General features: G+C 47.5%; 1 protein-coding gene across 2 annotated transcripts in view; it reads left to right on the top strand.

The window, feature by feature from the left end:
* osgn1 (oxidative stress induced growth inhibitor 1) overlaps positions 1 to 18,486 on the top strand; it is an 84,055-nt gene that overhangs the window by 30,278 nt on the left and 35,291 nt on the right. The window contains exon 2 of one of the 2 annotated variants that reach the window (XM_073062280.1): positions 17,045 to 17,090. In XM_073062280.1, the coding sequence (XP_072918381.1) occupies positions 17,045 to 17,090 (46 nt within the window). Of the gene's footprint in view, positions 1 to 17,044; positions 17,177 to 18,486 lie in introns of both variants that reach the window. The other variant, XM_073062281.1, reaches the window with a different exon arrangement.

Raw genomic sequence — 18,486 nt, 5'->3', positions numbered from 1 at the left:
CATAAATCCTGCCTCTCAGCACTGACTGGTCTGTACGACAGGAAGGATGTGCTCACTACAGGAAGGATGCGGAAGCCATAGAAAGGGTGCAGAGGAGATTTACAAGGGTGTTGCCTGGATTGGGGAGCATGCCTTATGAGAATAGGTTGAGTGAATTTGGCCTTTTCTCCTTGGAGCGTGACCTGTTAGAGGTGTATAAGGTAATAGGTATTGATCGTGTGGATAGTCAGAGGCTTTTTCCTGAAGCTGAAATGGTTGCCACAAGAGGACAAGATTTAAGGTGCTGGGGAGTAGGTACAGAGGAGATGTCAAGAGTAAGATTTTTATTCAGAGAGTGGCAAGTGCGTGGAATGGGCTGCCAGCAACGGTGGTGGAGGCGGATATGATAGGGTCTTTTAAGAGACTTTTGGATAGGTACATGGAGCTTGGTAAAATAGAGTGCTGTAAGTAAGCCTAGTAATTTCTAAGGTAGGGACATGTTCGGCACAACTTTGTGGCCAAAGGACCTGTATTGTGTTGTAGGTTTTCCATGTTTCTTTGTTATGAAATTTGTTGTTTTAAGGGTCCTTAATGATGAATGCTGCCTTTTAGAGGTATTACCTTTTGAAGATGTCCTGAGTGGTGGGAAGGCTAGTGTCCATGATGGAGTTGATTGAGTTTACAGCTGGTTGCGGGCTTTTTCGATCTTGTGCATTGGAGCCCTCATACCAGGCAGTGATGCTCTCCGTAGTAGATTTGTAAAAATATGCTAAAGACTTCAAAGACATACCAAACCTCTTCAAACTTCTAATGACATCTAGCCACTGGCATGCCTTCTTTGTAATTGCATCAATGTATTATATCCTCTGAGATGTTGACACCCAGGAACTTAAAGCGCTGACCCCTTAATGAGGACTGGTGTGTGCTCTCCCAAATCCCCTTCCTGAAATTCACAGTCATTTCCTTGGTCTTGCTGATGTTGAGTGCAAGGTTGCTGTTGCAATGCCACTCAACCAGCCTATCTGTCTCATTCATAGAACATAGAATAGTACAGCACATTACAGGCCCTTCGGCCCACAATGTTGTGCTGGCCCTCAAACCCTGCCTCCCATATAAACCCCCCACCTTAAATTCCTCCATATACCTGTCCAGTAGTCTCTTAAAGTTCACTAGTGTATCTGCCTCCACCACTGACTCAGGCAGTGCATTCCACGCACCAACCACTCTCTGAGTGAAAAACCTTCCTCTAATATCCCCCTTGAACTTCCCTCCCCTTACCTTAAAGCCATGTCCTCTTGTACTGAGCAGTGGTGCCCTGGGGAAGAGGCGCTGGTTGTCCACTCTGTCTATTTGTCTTAATATCTTGTACACCTTTATCAAGTCTCCTCTCATCCTTCTCCTCTCCAAAGAGTAAAGCCCTAGCTCCCTTAATCTCTGATCATAATCCATACTCTCTAAACCAGGAAGCATCCTGGTAAATCTCCTCTGTACCCTTTCCAATGCTTCCACAGCCTTCCTATAGTGAGGCGACCAGAACTGGACACAGTACTCCAAGTGTGGCCTAACTAGAGTTTTATAGAGCTGCATCATTACATCGCATCTCTTAACCTCTATCCTTCTACTTATGAAAGCTAACACCCCATAAGCTTTCTTAACTACCCTATCTACCTGTGAGGCAACTTTCAGGGATCTGTGGACATGTACCCCCAGATCTCTCTGCTCCTCCACACTACCAAGTATCCTGCCATTTACTTTGTACTCTGCCTTGGAGTTTGTCCTTCCAAAGTGTACCACCTCACACTTCTCCGGGTTGAACTCCATCTGCCACTTCTCAGCCCACTTCTGCATCCTATCAATGTCTCTCTGCAATCTTCAACAATCCTCAACACTATCTACAATACCACCAACCTTTGTGCCGTCTGCAAACTTGCCAACCCACCCTTCTACCCCCACATCTAGGTCGTTAATAAAAATCACAAAAAGTAGAGGTCCCAGAACAGATCCTAGTGGGACATCACTAGTCACAACCCTCCAATCTGAATGTACTCCCTCCACCATGACCCTCTGCCTTCTGCAGGCAAGCCAATTCTGAATCCACCTTGCCAAACTTCCCTGGATCCCATGCCTTCTGACTTTCTGAATAAGCCTACCGTGTGGAATCTTGTCAAATGCCTTACTAAAATCCATGTAGATCACATCCACTGCACTACCCTCATCTATATGCCTGGTCACCTCCTCTAAGAACTCTGTCAGGCTTGTTAGGCATGATCTGCCCTTCACAAAGCCATGCTGACTGTCCCTGATCAGACCATGATTCTCTAAATGCCCATAGATCCTATCTCTAAGAATCTTTTCCAACAGCTTTCCCACCACAGATGTAAGGCTTATTGGTCTATAATTACCTGGACTATCCCTACTACCTTTTTTGAACAAGGGGACAACATTCGCCTCCTTCCAATCCTCCGGTACCATTCCCGTGGACAACGAGGACATAAAGATCCTAGCCAGAGGTTCAGCAATCTCTTCCCTTGCCTCGTGGAGCAGCCTGGGGAATATTCCGTCAGGCCCTGGGGACTTATCCATCCTAATGTATTTTCACAACTCCAACACCTCCTCTCCCTTAATATCAACATGCTCAAAACATCAACCTCACTCATATTGTCCTCACCATCATCAAGTTCCCTCTCAGTGGTGAATACCAAAGAGAAGTATTCATTGAGGACCTCGCTCACTTCCACAGCCTCCAGGCACATCTTCCCACTTTTATCTCGAATCGGTCCTACCTTCACTCCTGTCATCCTTTTGTTCTTTACATAATTGAAGAATGCCTTGGGGTTTTCCTTTACCCTACTCACCAAGGCCTTCTCATGCCCCCTTCTTGCTCTTCTCAGCCCCTTCTTAAGCTCCTTTCTTGCTACCCTATATTCCTCAATAGACCCATCTGATCCTTGTATAAACCTCATGTATGCTGCCTTCTTCCACCTGACTAGATTTTCCACTTCACTTGTCACCCATGGTTCCTTCACCCTCCCATCCTTTATCTTCCTCAGCGGGACAAATTTATCCCTAACATCCTGCAAGATATCCCGAAACATCGACCACATGTCCACAGTACATTTCCCTGCAAAAACATCATCCCAATTCACACCCACAAGTTCTAGCCTTATAGCCTCATAATTTGCCCTTCCCCAATTAAAAATTTTCCTGTCCTCTCTGACTCTATCCTTTTCCCTGATAATACTAAAGGTCAGGGAGCGGTGATCACTGTCCCCCAGATGCTCACCCACTGAGAGATCTGTGACCTGACCCGGTTCGTTACCTAATACTAGATCTAGTATGGCATTCCCCCTAGTCGGCCTGACAGGGATCCATCCTGGACACACTTAACAAATTCTGCCCCATCTAAACCCTTGGAACTAATCAAGTGCCAACCAATATTAGGGAAGTTAAAGTCATCCATGATAACAACCCTGTTATTTTTGCACCTTTCCAAAATCTGCCTCCCAATAGAGTAACTGCTCCCTTCCTGTTCCTGACTTCCACCCATACTGACTCAAAAGAGGATCCTGCTACATTACCCTCCCTTTCTGCAGCTTCCTTATGCCTCCTTGTCACCAGCTGACACTCTGTCAAGGATAATGGTTCATCAATGAATATATGTGGGTTGTGATGATACTGTTTCATAACGTTGTTGTCTGTAGTGTATTGGACTTGTGAAAACATGGTATTGTAGCGGTGTGCTACACGCAGCGCTAAAATAACGACACGGAGTCGGTAAACTGCAATTAAAGAAGATTTTATTCACAGCCTTGCTTTAAAGCCTCCCTCATCCCGCCCTCCCCGGGCGCGGATGCTGTAGGGGGCACGTACTCACAATCCCGCGCAGGCTTTTCCCTTTGTTGGTGAAGCAGACCTGGCGCCCTTTTGGGACTGGCCTTTGTGCCGGCGCGCTGGCTATTTGTGAGCCGGTTCAAGTGCGCTAGGAAGGGGGTCGCCACATAACCCTCCCCCCCCCCCCCCCCCCCAGAACCGGCGATACACCCCCCAATATCCACAGTCTGGGCCAGACCCTGTTTGGGAGGTTGGCCTCTGCGCCGCGGTGCCGGAAACTCGACCGGTTGCGCTAAGTCCACATGGGCCGGTTTGAGTCGGTCCACCGTGAAAACCTCCTCTCTCCCCCCAACGTCCAGCACGAACGTGGACCCGTTGTTCCTGAGCACCGTAAACGGCCCCTCGTAGGGCCGTTGCAGCGGTGGCCGATGCCAGCCCCTTCGTACAAACACAAACTTACAGTTCTGCAGGTCTTTGGGTATGCAGGTCGGGTTCTGCCCATGCTGCGAAGTGGGTATGGGGGCCAGGTCACCGAGCCTCTCGCGTAGTCTGCCCAGGACTGCTGCGGATTCTTCCTCTTGCCCCCTTGGGGCTGGTATGAACTCCCCGGGGGCGACCAGGAGTGCGCCGTACACCAACTCGGCCGACGAGGCGTGCAGATCGTCTTTGGGCGCCGTGTGGATGCCGAGTAGGACCCAGGGAAGCTCGTCCACCCAGTTAGCTCCTCTCAGGCGGGCCATGAGAGCCGACTTTAGGTGACGGTGGAAACGCTCCACCAGGCCGTTCGACTGTGGGTGGTAAGCAGTTGTGTGGTGCAGCTGTGTCCCCAAAAGGCTGGCCATAGCTGACCACAGGCTGGAGGTGAACTGGGCGCCTCTGTCGGAGGTAATGTGGGCCGGTACACCAAAGCGGGACACCCAGGTGGCGATCAGTGCCCGGGCGCAAGATTCGGAGGTGGTGTCGGTGAGCGGGATCACCTCTGGCCATCTTGTGGACCGGTCCACAATAGTCAGGAGGTGCCTCGCTCCACGCGACACTGGCAGGGGGCCCACGATATCCACATGAATGTGGTCGAAATGCCAGTGGGTGGGATGGAACTGCTGCGGCAGAGCTTTGGTGTGCCGCTGCACCTTGGCCGTCTGGCAGTGCATGCACGTTCTGGCCCATTCACTGACCTGCTTGCGGAGTCTGTGCCAAACGAACCTGCTGGAGACCATCCGGACGGTTGTCCTGATGGAGGGGTGCGCTAAGTTATGAATGGAGTCGAAAACGTGTCGCCGCCAAGGTGCCGGGACGACGGGACGGGGCTGGCCGGTGGCGACATCACAGAGTAGGGTCCTCTCACCTGGGCCTACGGGGAGGTCCTGGAGCTGCAAACCGGAGACTGCGGTCCTGTAACTCGGGATCTCCTCGTCTGCCAGCGCCTCAAAGTCTACCCCTTGGGAAAGGGCATGAATCTAAGGGCGAGAGAGCACATCCGCCACGACATTGTCCTTACCCGAGACGTGCCGGACATCCGTTGTGTATTCAGAGATTTAGGACAGATGGCGCTGCTGGCGGGACGACCAGGGATCGGACACCTTCGTGAACATAAAGGTAAGCGGCTTGTGGTCCGTGAACGCGGTGAAGGGCCTACCTTCTAAGAAGTACCTGAAATGTCGGATTGCCAGGTATAGCGCCAACAGTTCCCGGTCGAAAGCACTGTATTTGAGCTCGGGTGGCCGCAGGTGTTTGTTGAAAAGCGCCAGGGGTTGCCAGCGACCCGCGATGAGTTACTCCAGTACCCCACCGACTGCCGTGTTAGATGCGTCCACTGTGAGGGCGGTAGGGACGTCCATTCTGGGGTGCACTAGCATCGCGGCGTTCGCCAAGGCTTCCTTCGTTTTAATGAAAGCGGCGGCGGACTCCTCGTCCCAGGTAATGTCCTTGCCCGGACCTGACAGCAGGGCGAACAGGGGGCGCATGATTCGGGCAGCTGAAGGGAGGAAGTGGTGGTAGAATTTGACCATACCTACGAATTCCTGAAGGCCTTTGAGTGTGGTGGGTCGGGGGAAATGGCGGACCGCGTCTACCTTGGCGGGCAGAAGGGTTGCCCCGTCTTTAGTAATCCTGTGACCCAGGAAGTCGATGGTGTCGAGCCCGAACTGGCATTTGGCCGGGTTGATTGTTAGACCGTACTCCCTCAGTCGGGCGTAGAGTTGACAGAGGTGGGACAGATGCTCCTGACGACTGCTGCTGGCTATGAGGATGTCATCCAAATAGATGAATGCGAAGTCCAGGTCGCGTCCCACCGCGTCCATTAACCGCTGGAACGTCTGTGCGGCATTCTTCAGGTCGAATGGCATGCGGAGGAACTCGAAAAGGCCGAACGGGGTGATGAGAGCCGTTTTGGGGACATCGTCCGGATGCATCGGGATTTGATGGTATCCCCAGATGAGGTCTACCTTGGAGAAGATCCGTGCGCCGTGCAGGTTTGCTACAAAATCCTGAATGTGCGGCACAGGGTAGCGGTCCGGTATTGTAGCCTCGTTCAGCCTGCGGTAGTCACCGCATGGTCTCCAGCCCCCTGTCACTTTGGGCACCATGTGCAGGGGGGAGGCCCATGGGCTGTCGGACCGCCATATGATCCCCAATTCCTCCATCCTCTTGAACTCCTCCTTCGCCAGTCGGAGCTTGTCCGGGGGAAGCCTTCGAGCACGGGCGTGGAGGGGTGGTCCCTGGGTCGGGATGTGGTTCTGTACGCCGTGTCGGGGCATGGCTGCCGTGAACTGCGGTGCCAGAACCGATGGGAAATCCGCCAGGACCCTGGTGAAGTCGTTGTCGGACAGCGTGATGGACTCAAGGTGAGGGGCTGGCAACTGGGCTACACCCAGGGAGAACGTCTGAAAAGTCTCAGCGTGGACCAGTCTCTGCCTCGGCAGGTCAACCAGCAGGCTGTAAGCCTGCAAAAAATCCGCACCCAGAAGCGGTTGGGCTACGGCGGCCAGTGTGAAGTCCCACGTGAACCGGCTGGAGCCGAACTGTAGCTGCACCGTACGGGTGCCGTAGGTCCTTACTGTGCTGCCGTTCACGGCCCTCGGGGGGGACCCGGTGCCCTGCTGCGGGTGTCGTAACTCGTCGAAGGTAAGACGCTAATCTCGACCGGTGTCGACCAAAAAACGGCGTCCTGACCTCTTGTCCCACACATACAGGAGGCTATCCCGATGGCCAGCCGCCGTAGCCATCAGCGGCGGCTGGCCCTGGTGTTTCCCGGGAACTTGCAGGGTGGGCGACAGCGGCGGGCTTCTGCGCCCCACCGCTGGTGGTAGAAGCACCATTGTTCGTTGGTCTCCTCACCACTGCCTCTGGGGTTAGCGGGCTCTGCGGCCGGGCCTGGTCTGGTTTGCTGCTGGGAGCGTGGCCTGGTGATCTGTGCAACGGACACCCCACTCACCTTCTTGGCGTTCCACAGCAAGTCCGCCCGGGCTGCCACCTTCCGGGGGTCGCTGAAATCCGCGTCGGACAGCAACAGGTGTATATCCTCAGGCAGCTGCTCCAGGAATGCCTGCTCAAACATGAGGCAGGGCTTGTGTCCGCTGGCCAGAGACAACATCTCATTCATTAAAGCCGATGGAGGTCTGTCCCCCAAACCATCCAGGTGCAGTAAGCAGGCAGCTCGCTCGCTCCGTGAGAGTCCGAAAGACCTTATGAGTAGGGCTTTGAAGTCCGTGTATTTGCCATCCTCCGGGGGCGACTATATGAACTCCTCAACCTGGGCGGCTGTCTCCTGGTCGAGGGAGCTCACCACGTAATAGTAACGTGTGTCCTCTGAGGTTATCTGCCGAATGTGGAATTGGGCTTCTGCTTGCTGGAACCATAGGTGAGGTCGCAGTGTCCAGAAGCTTGGCAGTTTCAATGAAACCGCATGAACAGATGCGGCGTCGTTCATCTCCGGTCCAAATATCGTTTGGACCGTCGGGGTCACCAATTGTAGCGGTGTGCTACACGCAGCGCTAAAATAACGACACGGAGTCGGTAAACTGCAGTTAAAGAAGATTTTATTCGAACTTCACAGCTTTGCTTTAAAGCCTCCCTCATCCCGTCCTCCCCGGGCGCGGATGCTGTAAGGGGCACGTACTCACAATCCCCCGCAGGCTTTTCCCTTTGTTGGTGAAGCAGACCTGGCGCCCTTTTGGGACTGGCCTTTATGCCGGCGTGCTGGTTATTTGTGAGCCGGTTCGAGTGCGCTAGGAAGTGGGTCGCCACAGTATGACAAAATGAGTTCAATTTCTGCGTTACAATGCCCTTGTAGCCAAAGCAATAAACCAGACTAGTCACAACATTGAATCCAGTCCCAGATGTGAAGACCAAGTCAGTGCAGAACAGGCTTCTGGAGATGAATAAAAAGCTTCAGATCCTGTAAAGTGGAAAGTAATGAAGAAAATTCTGGCAACACTCACAGGCCAGGAGCTGCTTATTTGTTTCTCCATAGTTGCTGCCTGATTTGCTGAGTGTTGCCAGCATTTTCTGATTGAGGTTATGAAGATAGGATAGTTCTCAAACAGTAGAAGCAATGCACAGTGCTCAGACAAATTCTCACCTCTGATTCAAAAGATGTTGTATCCCTCCATTCCCTGCTTGTTTGACCATGTCTTAAATGTTGCTCTCATATCTGCTTTCACCACTTCTCCTGACAGTAAGTCTAGTCCCGAGGCCTCCCGTCCCATGATCCTTTCCCTTCTCCAGCTCGGTATCACTTTCACCAATCACCTTTCCAGCTCTTAGCTTCATCCCACCCCCTCCGGTCTTCTCCTATCATTTTGCATTTCCCCCTCCCCCCACTACCTTCAAATCTCTTACTATCTTTCGGTTAGTCCTGATGAAGGGTCTCGGCCCAAAACGTCGACAGCGCTTCTCACTATAGATGCTGCCTGGCCTGCTGTGTTCCACCAGTATTTTGTGTGTGTTGTTGTCCATATTACCCATGTTTACTTTATCTTTTGTCCCGCTTGGTGGTGCAATAATATCAGAGCTGGACTCCAGAGCGAAGGCTCCCGAGTTCAAATCCAAGTCTGGTTGAGCGTTGAGCTAACCACTCAGCCTCATAAAAACAAAAGTAGCTTGTTATGGAAACACTGTCAAAAGACGGTGCCCCAATAACTTCTCTGCTGAGTTAAGGGCTATTCTTCTTCTTTATCTTTAAAAAAAAATCCTGCTGTGCACATCTGTTTGAAACTTCTCCCTTCTCACCTTAAAGCAATGTCTTCTAGTATGTGTCATTTCTACCCTGGGCAAAAGACTGACGATCTACTTCATCGATGGCTCTCATTATTTTATAAACTTCGATCAAGTCTCCCCTCCCCACAGCCTCAGATTCTCCAGAGAAACCAAACCATTTGTCCAGAATCAGAATTGGGTTTATTCTCACTGGAAATTTGTTAACTTAGCAGCAGCAGTTCAATGCAATACATAGAACCATAGAACATTACAGCACAGTGCAGGCCCTTAGCCCTCCAAGTTGTGCCGACCCATATAATCCTTAAAAAAAGTACCAAACCCACACTACCCCATAACCCTCTATTTTTCTTTCATCCATGTGCCTGTCCAACAGGCTCTTAAATACCCCTAATGTTTTAGCCTCCACCACCATCCCTGGCAAGTCATTCCAGGCACTCACAACCCTCTGTGTAAAAAAAACTTACCCCTGATGTCTCCCCTAAACTTCCCTCCCTTAATTTTGTACATACGCCCTCTGGTGTTTGCTATTATCCAACCAGCTCTGCTAACCTTGCTTCATATGACTTGATCTCCAAACCAGGCAACAGCCTGGTAAATCTCCTCTGCACCCTCTCCATAGCTTCCACATCCTTCCTATAATGAGGTGACCAGAATTGAACACAATACTCTAAGTGCGGTTGCACCAGAGATTTGTAGAGTTGCAACATGACCTCTCTACTCTTGAACTCAATCCCCCTGTTTATGAAGCCTGGCATCCCATAGGCCTTCTTAACTACCCTATCAACCTGCGCAGCGACCTTGAGGGATGTATGGATTTGAACCCCAAGGTCCCCTTGTTCATCCACACTCTTTAAGTAACTGACCATTAATCCTGTACTCAGTCTTCTGGTTTGTCCTTCCAAAATGCATCACCTCACACTTATCCAGATTGAACTCCATCTGTCATTTTTCTGCCCAACTCTGCAGCCTGTCTATATCCTCTTGTAACCTTTGACAACCTGCAGCTCCATCCACAACTCCTCCAATCTTTGTGTCATCCGCAAACTTACTCACCCATCCTTCCGCCTCTACATCGATTTCTCCTCATAGGTTACCTCCTTCATCTCTGGAATCAACATGGTGAACCTCCTCTGCACTGCCTCCAAAGCCAGTATATCCTTCCTCAAGTATGAAGACCAGAACTGCACACAGTACTCCAGGTGCGGTCTCACCAGTACCCTGTACAGTTGCAACATGACCTCTCTGCTCTTGAATTCAATCCGTCTAGAAATGAAGACCAACATTCTGTTTGCCTTCTTAATAACCTGTTGACCTGCAAGCCAACTGCTTGCGATTCATGCACAAGCCCACCCAAGTCCCTCTGCACAACAGCATGCTGCAATCTTTCACTATTTAAATAATAATCTGCTCTTCTATTATTCCTTCCAAAGTGGATGATCTCGTATTTACCAATGTTGTATTCTATCTGCCAGACCTTAGCCCACTCACTTAACCTACCTATATCCCTCTGCAAACCCTCCACATCCTCTGTACAATCTGCTTTTCCACTCAGTTTAGTGTCATCAGCAAACATTGGCCTAAGGTGGAATGTATACTGCTATCAAAATGATCCCAGAAATCCCCCATTGTAGATAAAATGGATGGCACTTAACTGCTAGATATTCCAGGTCTGGTGAGCAGAATTGGGACAGCACTGATATATTCGTGCACCAAGAGGAGTTGATCATGAGGCATACTCCTCCACCTCTGCTTTTGAGAGACTTGTATAGATCTATCCTGACAGTGTATAGTAAACTCGTCAATCTGAATTGTTGCATCCAGTATGGAAGGGGTTAACAAGAATTCTGTGGAGAAAAAGGACACATGCGTTCCTAATGTCCCTCTCATTCAGCACCCTAGCTTTGAGATCATCGATTTTATTAATCACAGACTGCACGTTTGCCAGCCAGATAGTTGGCATTGGGAGTTTAAAAAACCCGTTTCCTTAAACACACTTGTATCCCTGACCTGCAGCCAAGTTTCTTATGTGGAATCCGGCAAAGAGTACATTGACAATTAGGGTCCCAATTTGACAGCGCTTCTCCCTATAGATGCTGTCTGGCCTGCTGTGTTCCACCAGCATTTTGTGTGTGTTGTTGTTTGAATTTCCAGCATCTGCAGACTTCCTCGTGTTTGCACGTTGACAATTGGTTTTGTTTCTGTCAGTTTTAAGTAATGATAGTTCATTTAATCACATTAAGACATCTTTGTTAACTGTACTGACCTTGGAACCAGTTGTGTTTTTTAGCTGTATCAGGCTGAAACAAGAATATTTAATCATATCGATTGAGAGTTCTGCTGCCACATGAGTCCAACCTCTCCTTATAACTAATACTCTCAAATCCAGGGACCATCCTGCTGAATCTCTTCAAAACCTCCACACCTTCCTGTAATGCAGTGACCAAAACTGCACACGATGCACCAGATAAGGTCTAACCAAATTTTTATATGCTGTATTGTGACTTACAACTTTTATACTCAACATCCTGACTAATAAATGCAAGTCTGTCATACCATCCTAACTACTGTTAACACTTTCAGTAAGCGATGGATTTGGGTACCGGGATCCCTCTGTACATCAGTGCTCCAAAAGCTCCTTGAATACTCCGGTCAGTTGGTTGGCACAGGTTTTCAGGTTTCAAGTACTGTGTACTTACATGTGACCTTCCAAACTGCAGCAGATTAAACTCTATCTGCCATTTCTTTGTCCACATACCCAAATGGTCTATCTCCTGCTGTTTCCTTTGACAACCTTCATAATCCACAAATACGAATGTGGAATTGTGAATTTCACAGAAATATCTTTCAGTAAGAAAAGATGGGTTGTTCATCAAGTTCATGGCTGATCTTCATCTTTAGCACCTTGTTCCTGCACCATCCCATGAGCCCTGACTGAGTTCCACAGCCCTTCAAACATTCACCATCCTTCATATGAAGAAATATCTCCTCTTTTCTGAATTGCTAGTGCCTTATTCTGACTATGTTGCGTGGTTCCAGACACTGAGCTGAGGAAACATCTTCCTTGTATCCACTTTTTCCATTCTGGTGTGCATTTTGTAAGGTTCAGTGAGATCTGTCCATCTATAGGGCATAACAGGCCTTTTCTACTTGGCCTCTGCTCGTCATGCAAACCTACCATCCTCAGAATTTCTTTAAAGAATCATCATCACATTCCCTCCACGGTACGGAAACCAAGTCAGTGTATATGCATCAAATAACACAGATGAATATGTGGCTAAGGAGATGGTACAAGGGACAGGGTTTCAATTTGTTGGATCATTGGAACCTTTTCTGGGGAAGGGGTGACCTGTACAAGAGGGACAGGTTGCACCTAAATTGGGGGGGGGGGGGGGGAGGAACCAATATCTTGGCCGGGAGGTTTGTTAATGCTACTTGGGAGAGTTTAAACTAGTTTTGCAGGGGGGTTGGGAGCCAGAGCACCAGATCAGCAAGAGAGGGATTGGACCAGAAGGTAGATGTCAGGAAAAGTGTTAAAAGGCAAAATTGGTATGATGGGTCAGATAGTTGTATATTTAATGCTAGGAGACTTATAGGTAAGGGAGATAAAGTAAGCATGGAACTATGATGTGTACATTACTGAAGCTTGGTTGAGAGAGGGGCAGGAATGGGTAATTAATGTACCAGATTTTCAAAGTTTTAGAAAAGATAAAGGAGAAGGTAAAAGGTGGGGGGGGGGGGGGGAGTAGTTGCACTACTAATCAGGAACAATATCACAGCTGCACTCAGAGGAATCAGCCACTGAGTCCATTTGGGTGAAACTCAGGAATAGGATGAGTGCAATCAGACTGATGGGATTGTACTGCAGACCCCCTAATAACCACCAGGATATTGAGGAACAGATATGATAGGGTCAGATTAAGGAAATGTGTAAAAATAATAGGGTTATTGTCTTGGGGGATTTCAACTTCTCTAATATAAACTGGGACCTTCTTAGTATAAGGGATTTGGATGGGGCAGAATTTGTTAAGTGTATCCAGGAAGGTTTCTTAAATCAACATGTGGACAGTCCAACAAGAGGAGGGACCATACTGGATGTGGTGTTGGATAATGAGCCTGGTAAGGTGAACAGTTAGGGAAGAGTGATCACAAGTCCTTATATTTCAGGATAGCTAGAGATAATGAGGGTCCTTGAGGAAGAGTTTTAAATTGGAATAGGGCAAATTACAAAGGCATTAGGCAGGAACTAAGAAGCATTAATTGGGAACATCTTTTTTCTGGTAAGTCCACATCGGAGAAGTGGAAGGTGTTTAAAGATCAGTTGCACAGGCTACAGGAAAGGTATGCTCCTGTTAGAAGGAAGGATAGGGGTGAAAGGCAAGAGAACCCTGGTTGTTCAGAAGGTGATGAATTTAGTCAGGAAGAAAAATGGAAAAGTATGTAAATCTTCAGAAGTTAGGATCAAACAAAGCACGTGAGTATAAAGAAGCCAGAAGTGAACTAAAGAAGGGAATTAGGAAAGCCAGGAGGGGCCATGAAAAGTCCTTTGCAAGTAGGATTAAGGTGAATCCCAAGGCATTCTATGCACACATCAAGAGCAAGAGGATAACTAGGGGGAGCATGGTACCACTCAAAGATGGGGGGGGGGGGGGAGCATTTGCTTGGATTCTGAGAATGTGAGTGAGGTACTTGATGAGAACGTTGCTTCATTGTTTACCAATGCAAAGGATATGGAGGAGCAGGAGATCAGTGTTGTGTGTATAAATATATTAGGGCATTTAGAGGTCCAGGAGGAGGAGGTGTTGGGCCTTCTATGAGTGATAAGGTGGAGAAGTCCCCACAGGTTATTGAAGGAGGCAAGAGACGAGATTGCTGGGCTGTTGACCAGTATCTTTGTGTCCTCTCTAGCCACAGGTGAGGTCCCAGAGGACGGGTGAGTGGCTAATGTTTAAGAAGGGAACAAGGGAAAATCCTGGAACTATAGACTGGTGAGTCTCACGTCAGTTGTAGGGTAATTGCTGGAGAAAATTTGTTGTAGGGTAGGTAGTGTCATACCATAGATTGATGAGGATAGGGCACTGGATGTAGTCTATGTGAATTTTAGTGAGACATTTGACAAAATCCTTCATGGGAGGCTAATTCAGAACATTAAGATGCATGGGATGCCTGGTGAACTGGCTGTTTGGGTTCAGAACTGCCTTGCACATAGAATACCGAGGATAGTGGTTGAAGGGACTTACTCAAGCTGGAGGTCTGTAATTAGTGGTGTTCTGCAGGGTTCTGTGCTGGGACCTCTGCTGTTTGTGATGAAAATGTAGATGAGTGGGTTAGTAAGTTTGCAGTTGATACCAAGACTGGTGGAGCTGTGGATAGTGTAGAAGACTGGCAAAGAATACAGCACGATATGGACCAGTTGCAGATATGGGCTAAGAAATGGCAGGTAGAGTTTAACCCAGATAAATATGAGTTGTTGCACCGTGGTAGGGCAGATGCAACTGTTAAGGGCAAGATCCTTAACAGTGTTGCTGAGCAGAGAGATCTTGGGATTGTTACAATATGTGTCCAGCAACAATGAATATAGAATTGAGTCGGGGTTTTATAAACAAATAAACATTTATTAAACTCTACTCAACAAAAATGAAAAGTAAACAAAACGACTAACTTAACTGGAAGTTAACTGCTATACGGCATCTCTGGAACAGTTCTTAAAGTGGTAAATGCGAACATAGTCTTAAAAGTTGTACCTACGAAAGTCCAAGTGATTTATACAGTCAATTAAGAGAGATTTTCCTGAAGTAATGAATTCCTCGACAATGTGACATTACTGCTGATTCCATCTGAAGTATGCCTTGTCCAAAGGATTCACGATGAAGGAAATAAAAACGGTTTAAAGGAACTGACCTTTTCCTTGGCTAATGAACACTGCTCAACCCTTTATACTCTTACAGGTAGGGGTTATCTCAGATGCAGGTCACTATTTCCTGAACGAAGATTCAATAAGGTCGATCCTGTAGTAAACCGCCAACAACACCAACGTTACTCGATCCTTTGGGTGCCCGTACTTCGGTAAAGTCTTCACTCTCCAATACTTAGACTTTAAAATTAAATCAAAGATACGTCAAACAAACTGGCAGCGATTAGTGGAACTGCCGGTACGACGATTCTCTACCTTACAGTAGAAAGTAAAACTCCACTTTAAAATGAAACTGCGCCATGAGACCAAATATAACGGAGTAACTGACGAAGTAAATGATGACTCAACACAAAAACTCTTGCATCACAGCAGGCTTTCCCGTTTCATACCGTTGGAACATGGCATCACGTGACCTCACACTGGCGGGAAATTACATCACCCCACCATCACAAGACCATTGCATAATGCCCACCAGATATTCAATTACATCATGGATATAAGACAGTCACAAGATACCCACGGGGTATGTAACAGGATCCAAGTTCGTAGCTCCTTGAAAGTGGCTACACAGGTTGATAAAGTGGCTAAGAAGGCTTATGGAATGCTTGCTTTTATTAGTCAAGGCATTGAGTTCAGAAGTTGAGATTTTGTTGCAACTTTATAAAACACTGGTTAGGCCACATCTGGAGTATTCCATACAGTTCTGGTCACCACACTATGGAAAGAATGATGAGGCTTTGCAGAGGGTGCAGGGGAAGTTCACCAGGATGCTGCCTGGTTTAGAGGGTAGGTGCTATCATGAGAGGCTGGATAAACTTGGGTTGTTTTCTCTGGAGTGCCGGAGGCTGAGGGATGATCTGATAGAGGTTTTATGAGATTATGAGTGGCGCAGATAGTGGACAATGAGTATCTATTTCCCAGGGTTGAAATGTCTAATACCAAAGGGCATGCATTGAAGGTGAGAGGGGGTAGGTTCAAAGGGGATGTGAGGTGTAAGTTTTTTGACTCAGGGTGGTGAATGCCTGGAATGTGCTGCCTGGTGTGGTGGCAGAGGCAAATACATTAGCGGCTTTTAAGAGACGTTTGGAAAGGCACATGGATGTAAGAAAGGTGGAGGGATATGGACAAGGTGTAGGTAGGAGGAATTAGTGTTTGGGTTTTTTTGATTTGCTTTTTAGCTGGCTACACACAACATTGTGGGTCAGTTGGCCTGTTCCTGTGCTGTACTGTTCTCACCAAGGTTCTGCATGTGATCCTTATTCACATCCTCAGGCACTACTGTCCTTACTGCTTGTTTTATCTGAACTATGTTCCTTCAGAAAGTTAACATTTTGTGGCCTGTCGCCTTATAAAACAATCTGTTTCATGCAGCACATTTTCCTCGCTGTGGTCCATCTAATATATCTGTTGCCACTCATCTGGTCCCTGCTCCCTGGATGCTCCTTTATGTGCCCATTCCCCACTCACAATCCTACCTTTCACTAAACTGGAGGACGTTGCAGTCATTGTCCTCAGCTGTGGGTTGCAAATCATTGGAACTTGAGCACTGACCGCTCCTGATGCACAGTTTCAACCCGAAACATTGACAGTTCCTCTCCCTCCACAGACCCTCTGAGTTCCTCCAGTAGGCTGTTACATTATAAAGTACAAGATACAGTCTTGTATCTTCATGTGCTCTGACATTGTTGGACAAATCAATGTGAAGCCTTATCTAAAGTTTTTTTGGAAACTATGAACACAGCCTAAATATTATACACACCCTGCACAAACTCCAATAGAGTAGTCATTCCTAATTTCCTTTTCAAATACCCATGTGGCCTCTGTTCAATTTGTCATTCCTTTCTTGATTCCCATTACAGATTCTACAAGTTATCCTATGACTGAGGTTAGATTAACATGTCAGTAGTTCACTCCTTCCTCTTAAATAGTGAGATCACAGGGTAAGGGAGTGGGTGACAACATGGGTGTAGCGTAAACCAGCAAGGCACAGATGGATAGAAAGGACAGTTTTAAGGATGTACAAAGTATGCAATGAACTTTGAACAATTGCAGACAATCCTAAAGGAACTTACTCCCACTTTGTTATTGTTTCTTTTTCACCCTCAGTTTTGTGCCGAGACATCACCGGGAGAAGGCTCTGTGACAATTTGGTGTGAGTCCTGTCACTGCCCTTCATGATGCTGGAAGAGAGAGTGCTGCCCAACGATGGGTCTCTGACCATTCCTGTCCTTGTCGTGGGTATGACACGATTGGGTGTGGAGCGACGTTAATGATGGGCTTCAGCGGACAGGGTTCTGGTCCTTGGGTCTGGGGAAAGTGCAGCCAAGGACCCAGCAGCTCTCTGCTTTAATACGTTGCACACCAGCAGTTCTCTTGCCGTTACTGTGCCACAATAAACACGGAGTTTTGTTGGGAAAGTGTGAAAAACCATAAGATATAGGAGCAGAATTTGGCCAATTGACAGATTGGATCTGCTCTGCCATTGCATTATGGCTGATCCAATTTTCCTCTCAGCCCCAATTTACTGCCTTCTCCCCGTATCCCCTCATGCTCTGACCAATCAAGAATCTATCTAACTCTTGTTTTAAACATACATATAGTCTTGGCTCACACAGCTGTCTGTGGCAACAAATTCCATAGATTCACTGCCCCTGGCAAAAGAAATTCCTCCTTATCTCCGATCTAAAAGGATGCCCCACTGTTCTGAGGCTGTGTCCTCTGGCCTTGGACTCTCCCACCTTTTCCACATCCACTGTATCAAGGCCTTTCACCATTCAATAGGTTTCAATGACATCTCCCCTCATTCTTCTGAACTCTAGTGCATACAGGCCCAAAGCCATCAAACTCTTCATAAGACAGGCCATTCAATCCTGGAATAATTTCCGTGAACTTCCTTTCAACCTCTCCTGTTTCAGCACATTCTTTCGAAGATAGGGGCCCACAATTGCTCACAATGCTCCAAGTGAGGCCTCACTAGTGCTTTATAAAGTCTCAACATTACATCCTTCCTTTTATATTTTAGTCTGCTTGAAATGAAGCTGACATTGCATTTGCCTTCCTCACCACAGACTCAACCTGCAAATTAACCTTTGGGGTATCCTGCACAAGGACTCCCATCCCTTTGTGTCTCAGTTTTTTGTATTTTCTCTCCATTTAGAAAATAGTTCCTTCCAATATTTTTCAAGATTTGGGAAAGTCCAAAACATGAATTAATGAAGCTTCTGCATTATTACATCTGTCACAGTAGGGAGATATATCTGAATAAAAATGAGATAGCTTATCCTTAGTCATATGAGCTCTATGTACCCCCTTAAATTGTATGAGGGAATGACGAGCACATAGCGAAGAAGTATTAGCCAGTTTAAAAATTTCATTCCAGGTTTCCTCAGATATTGATGTCTGTAAATCTTGTTCCTGGAGATTCTTAATTTTGTCTAAAGGAACATTCCTCGTCTCCAGTAACATAACATAAATCTTAGATATTGAACCATTATGGAAAGGTGTCAGACTAAAAATTACGTCTAATAAGTTCTTATCTGAGCTTAGGG

This window comes from Hemitrygon akajei, chromosome 11 (assembly GCF_048418815.1).
Source record: "Hemitrygon akajei chromosome 11, sHemAka1.3, whole genome shotgun sequence".
Taxonomy (NCBI): domain Eukaryota; kingdom Metazoa; phylum Chordata; class Chondrichthyes; order Myliobatiformes; family Dasyatidae; genus Hemitrygon; species Hemitrygon akajei.
The sequence above is the reverse complement of the archived record's forward strand: the minus strand, read 5'-3'. Positions and strand labels throughout refer to the sequence as shown.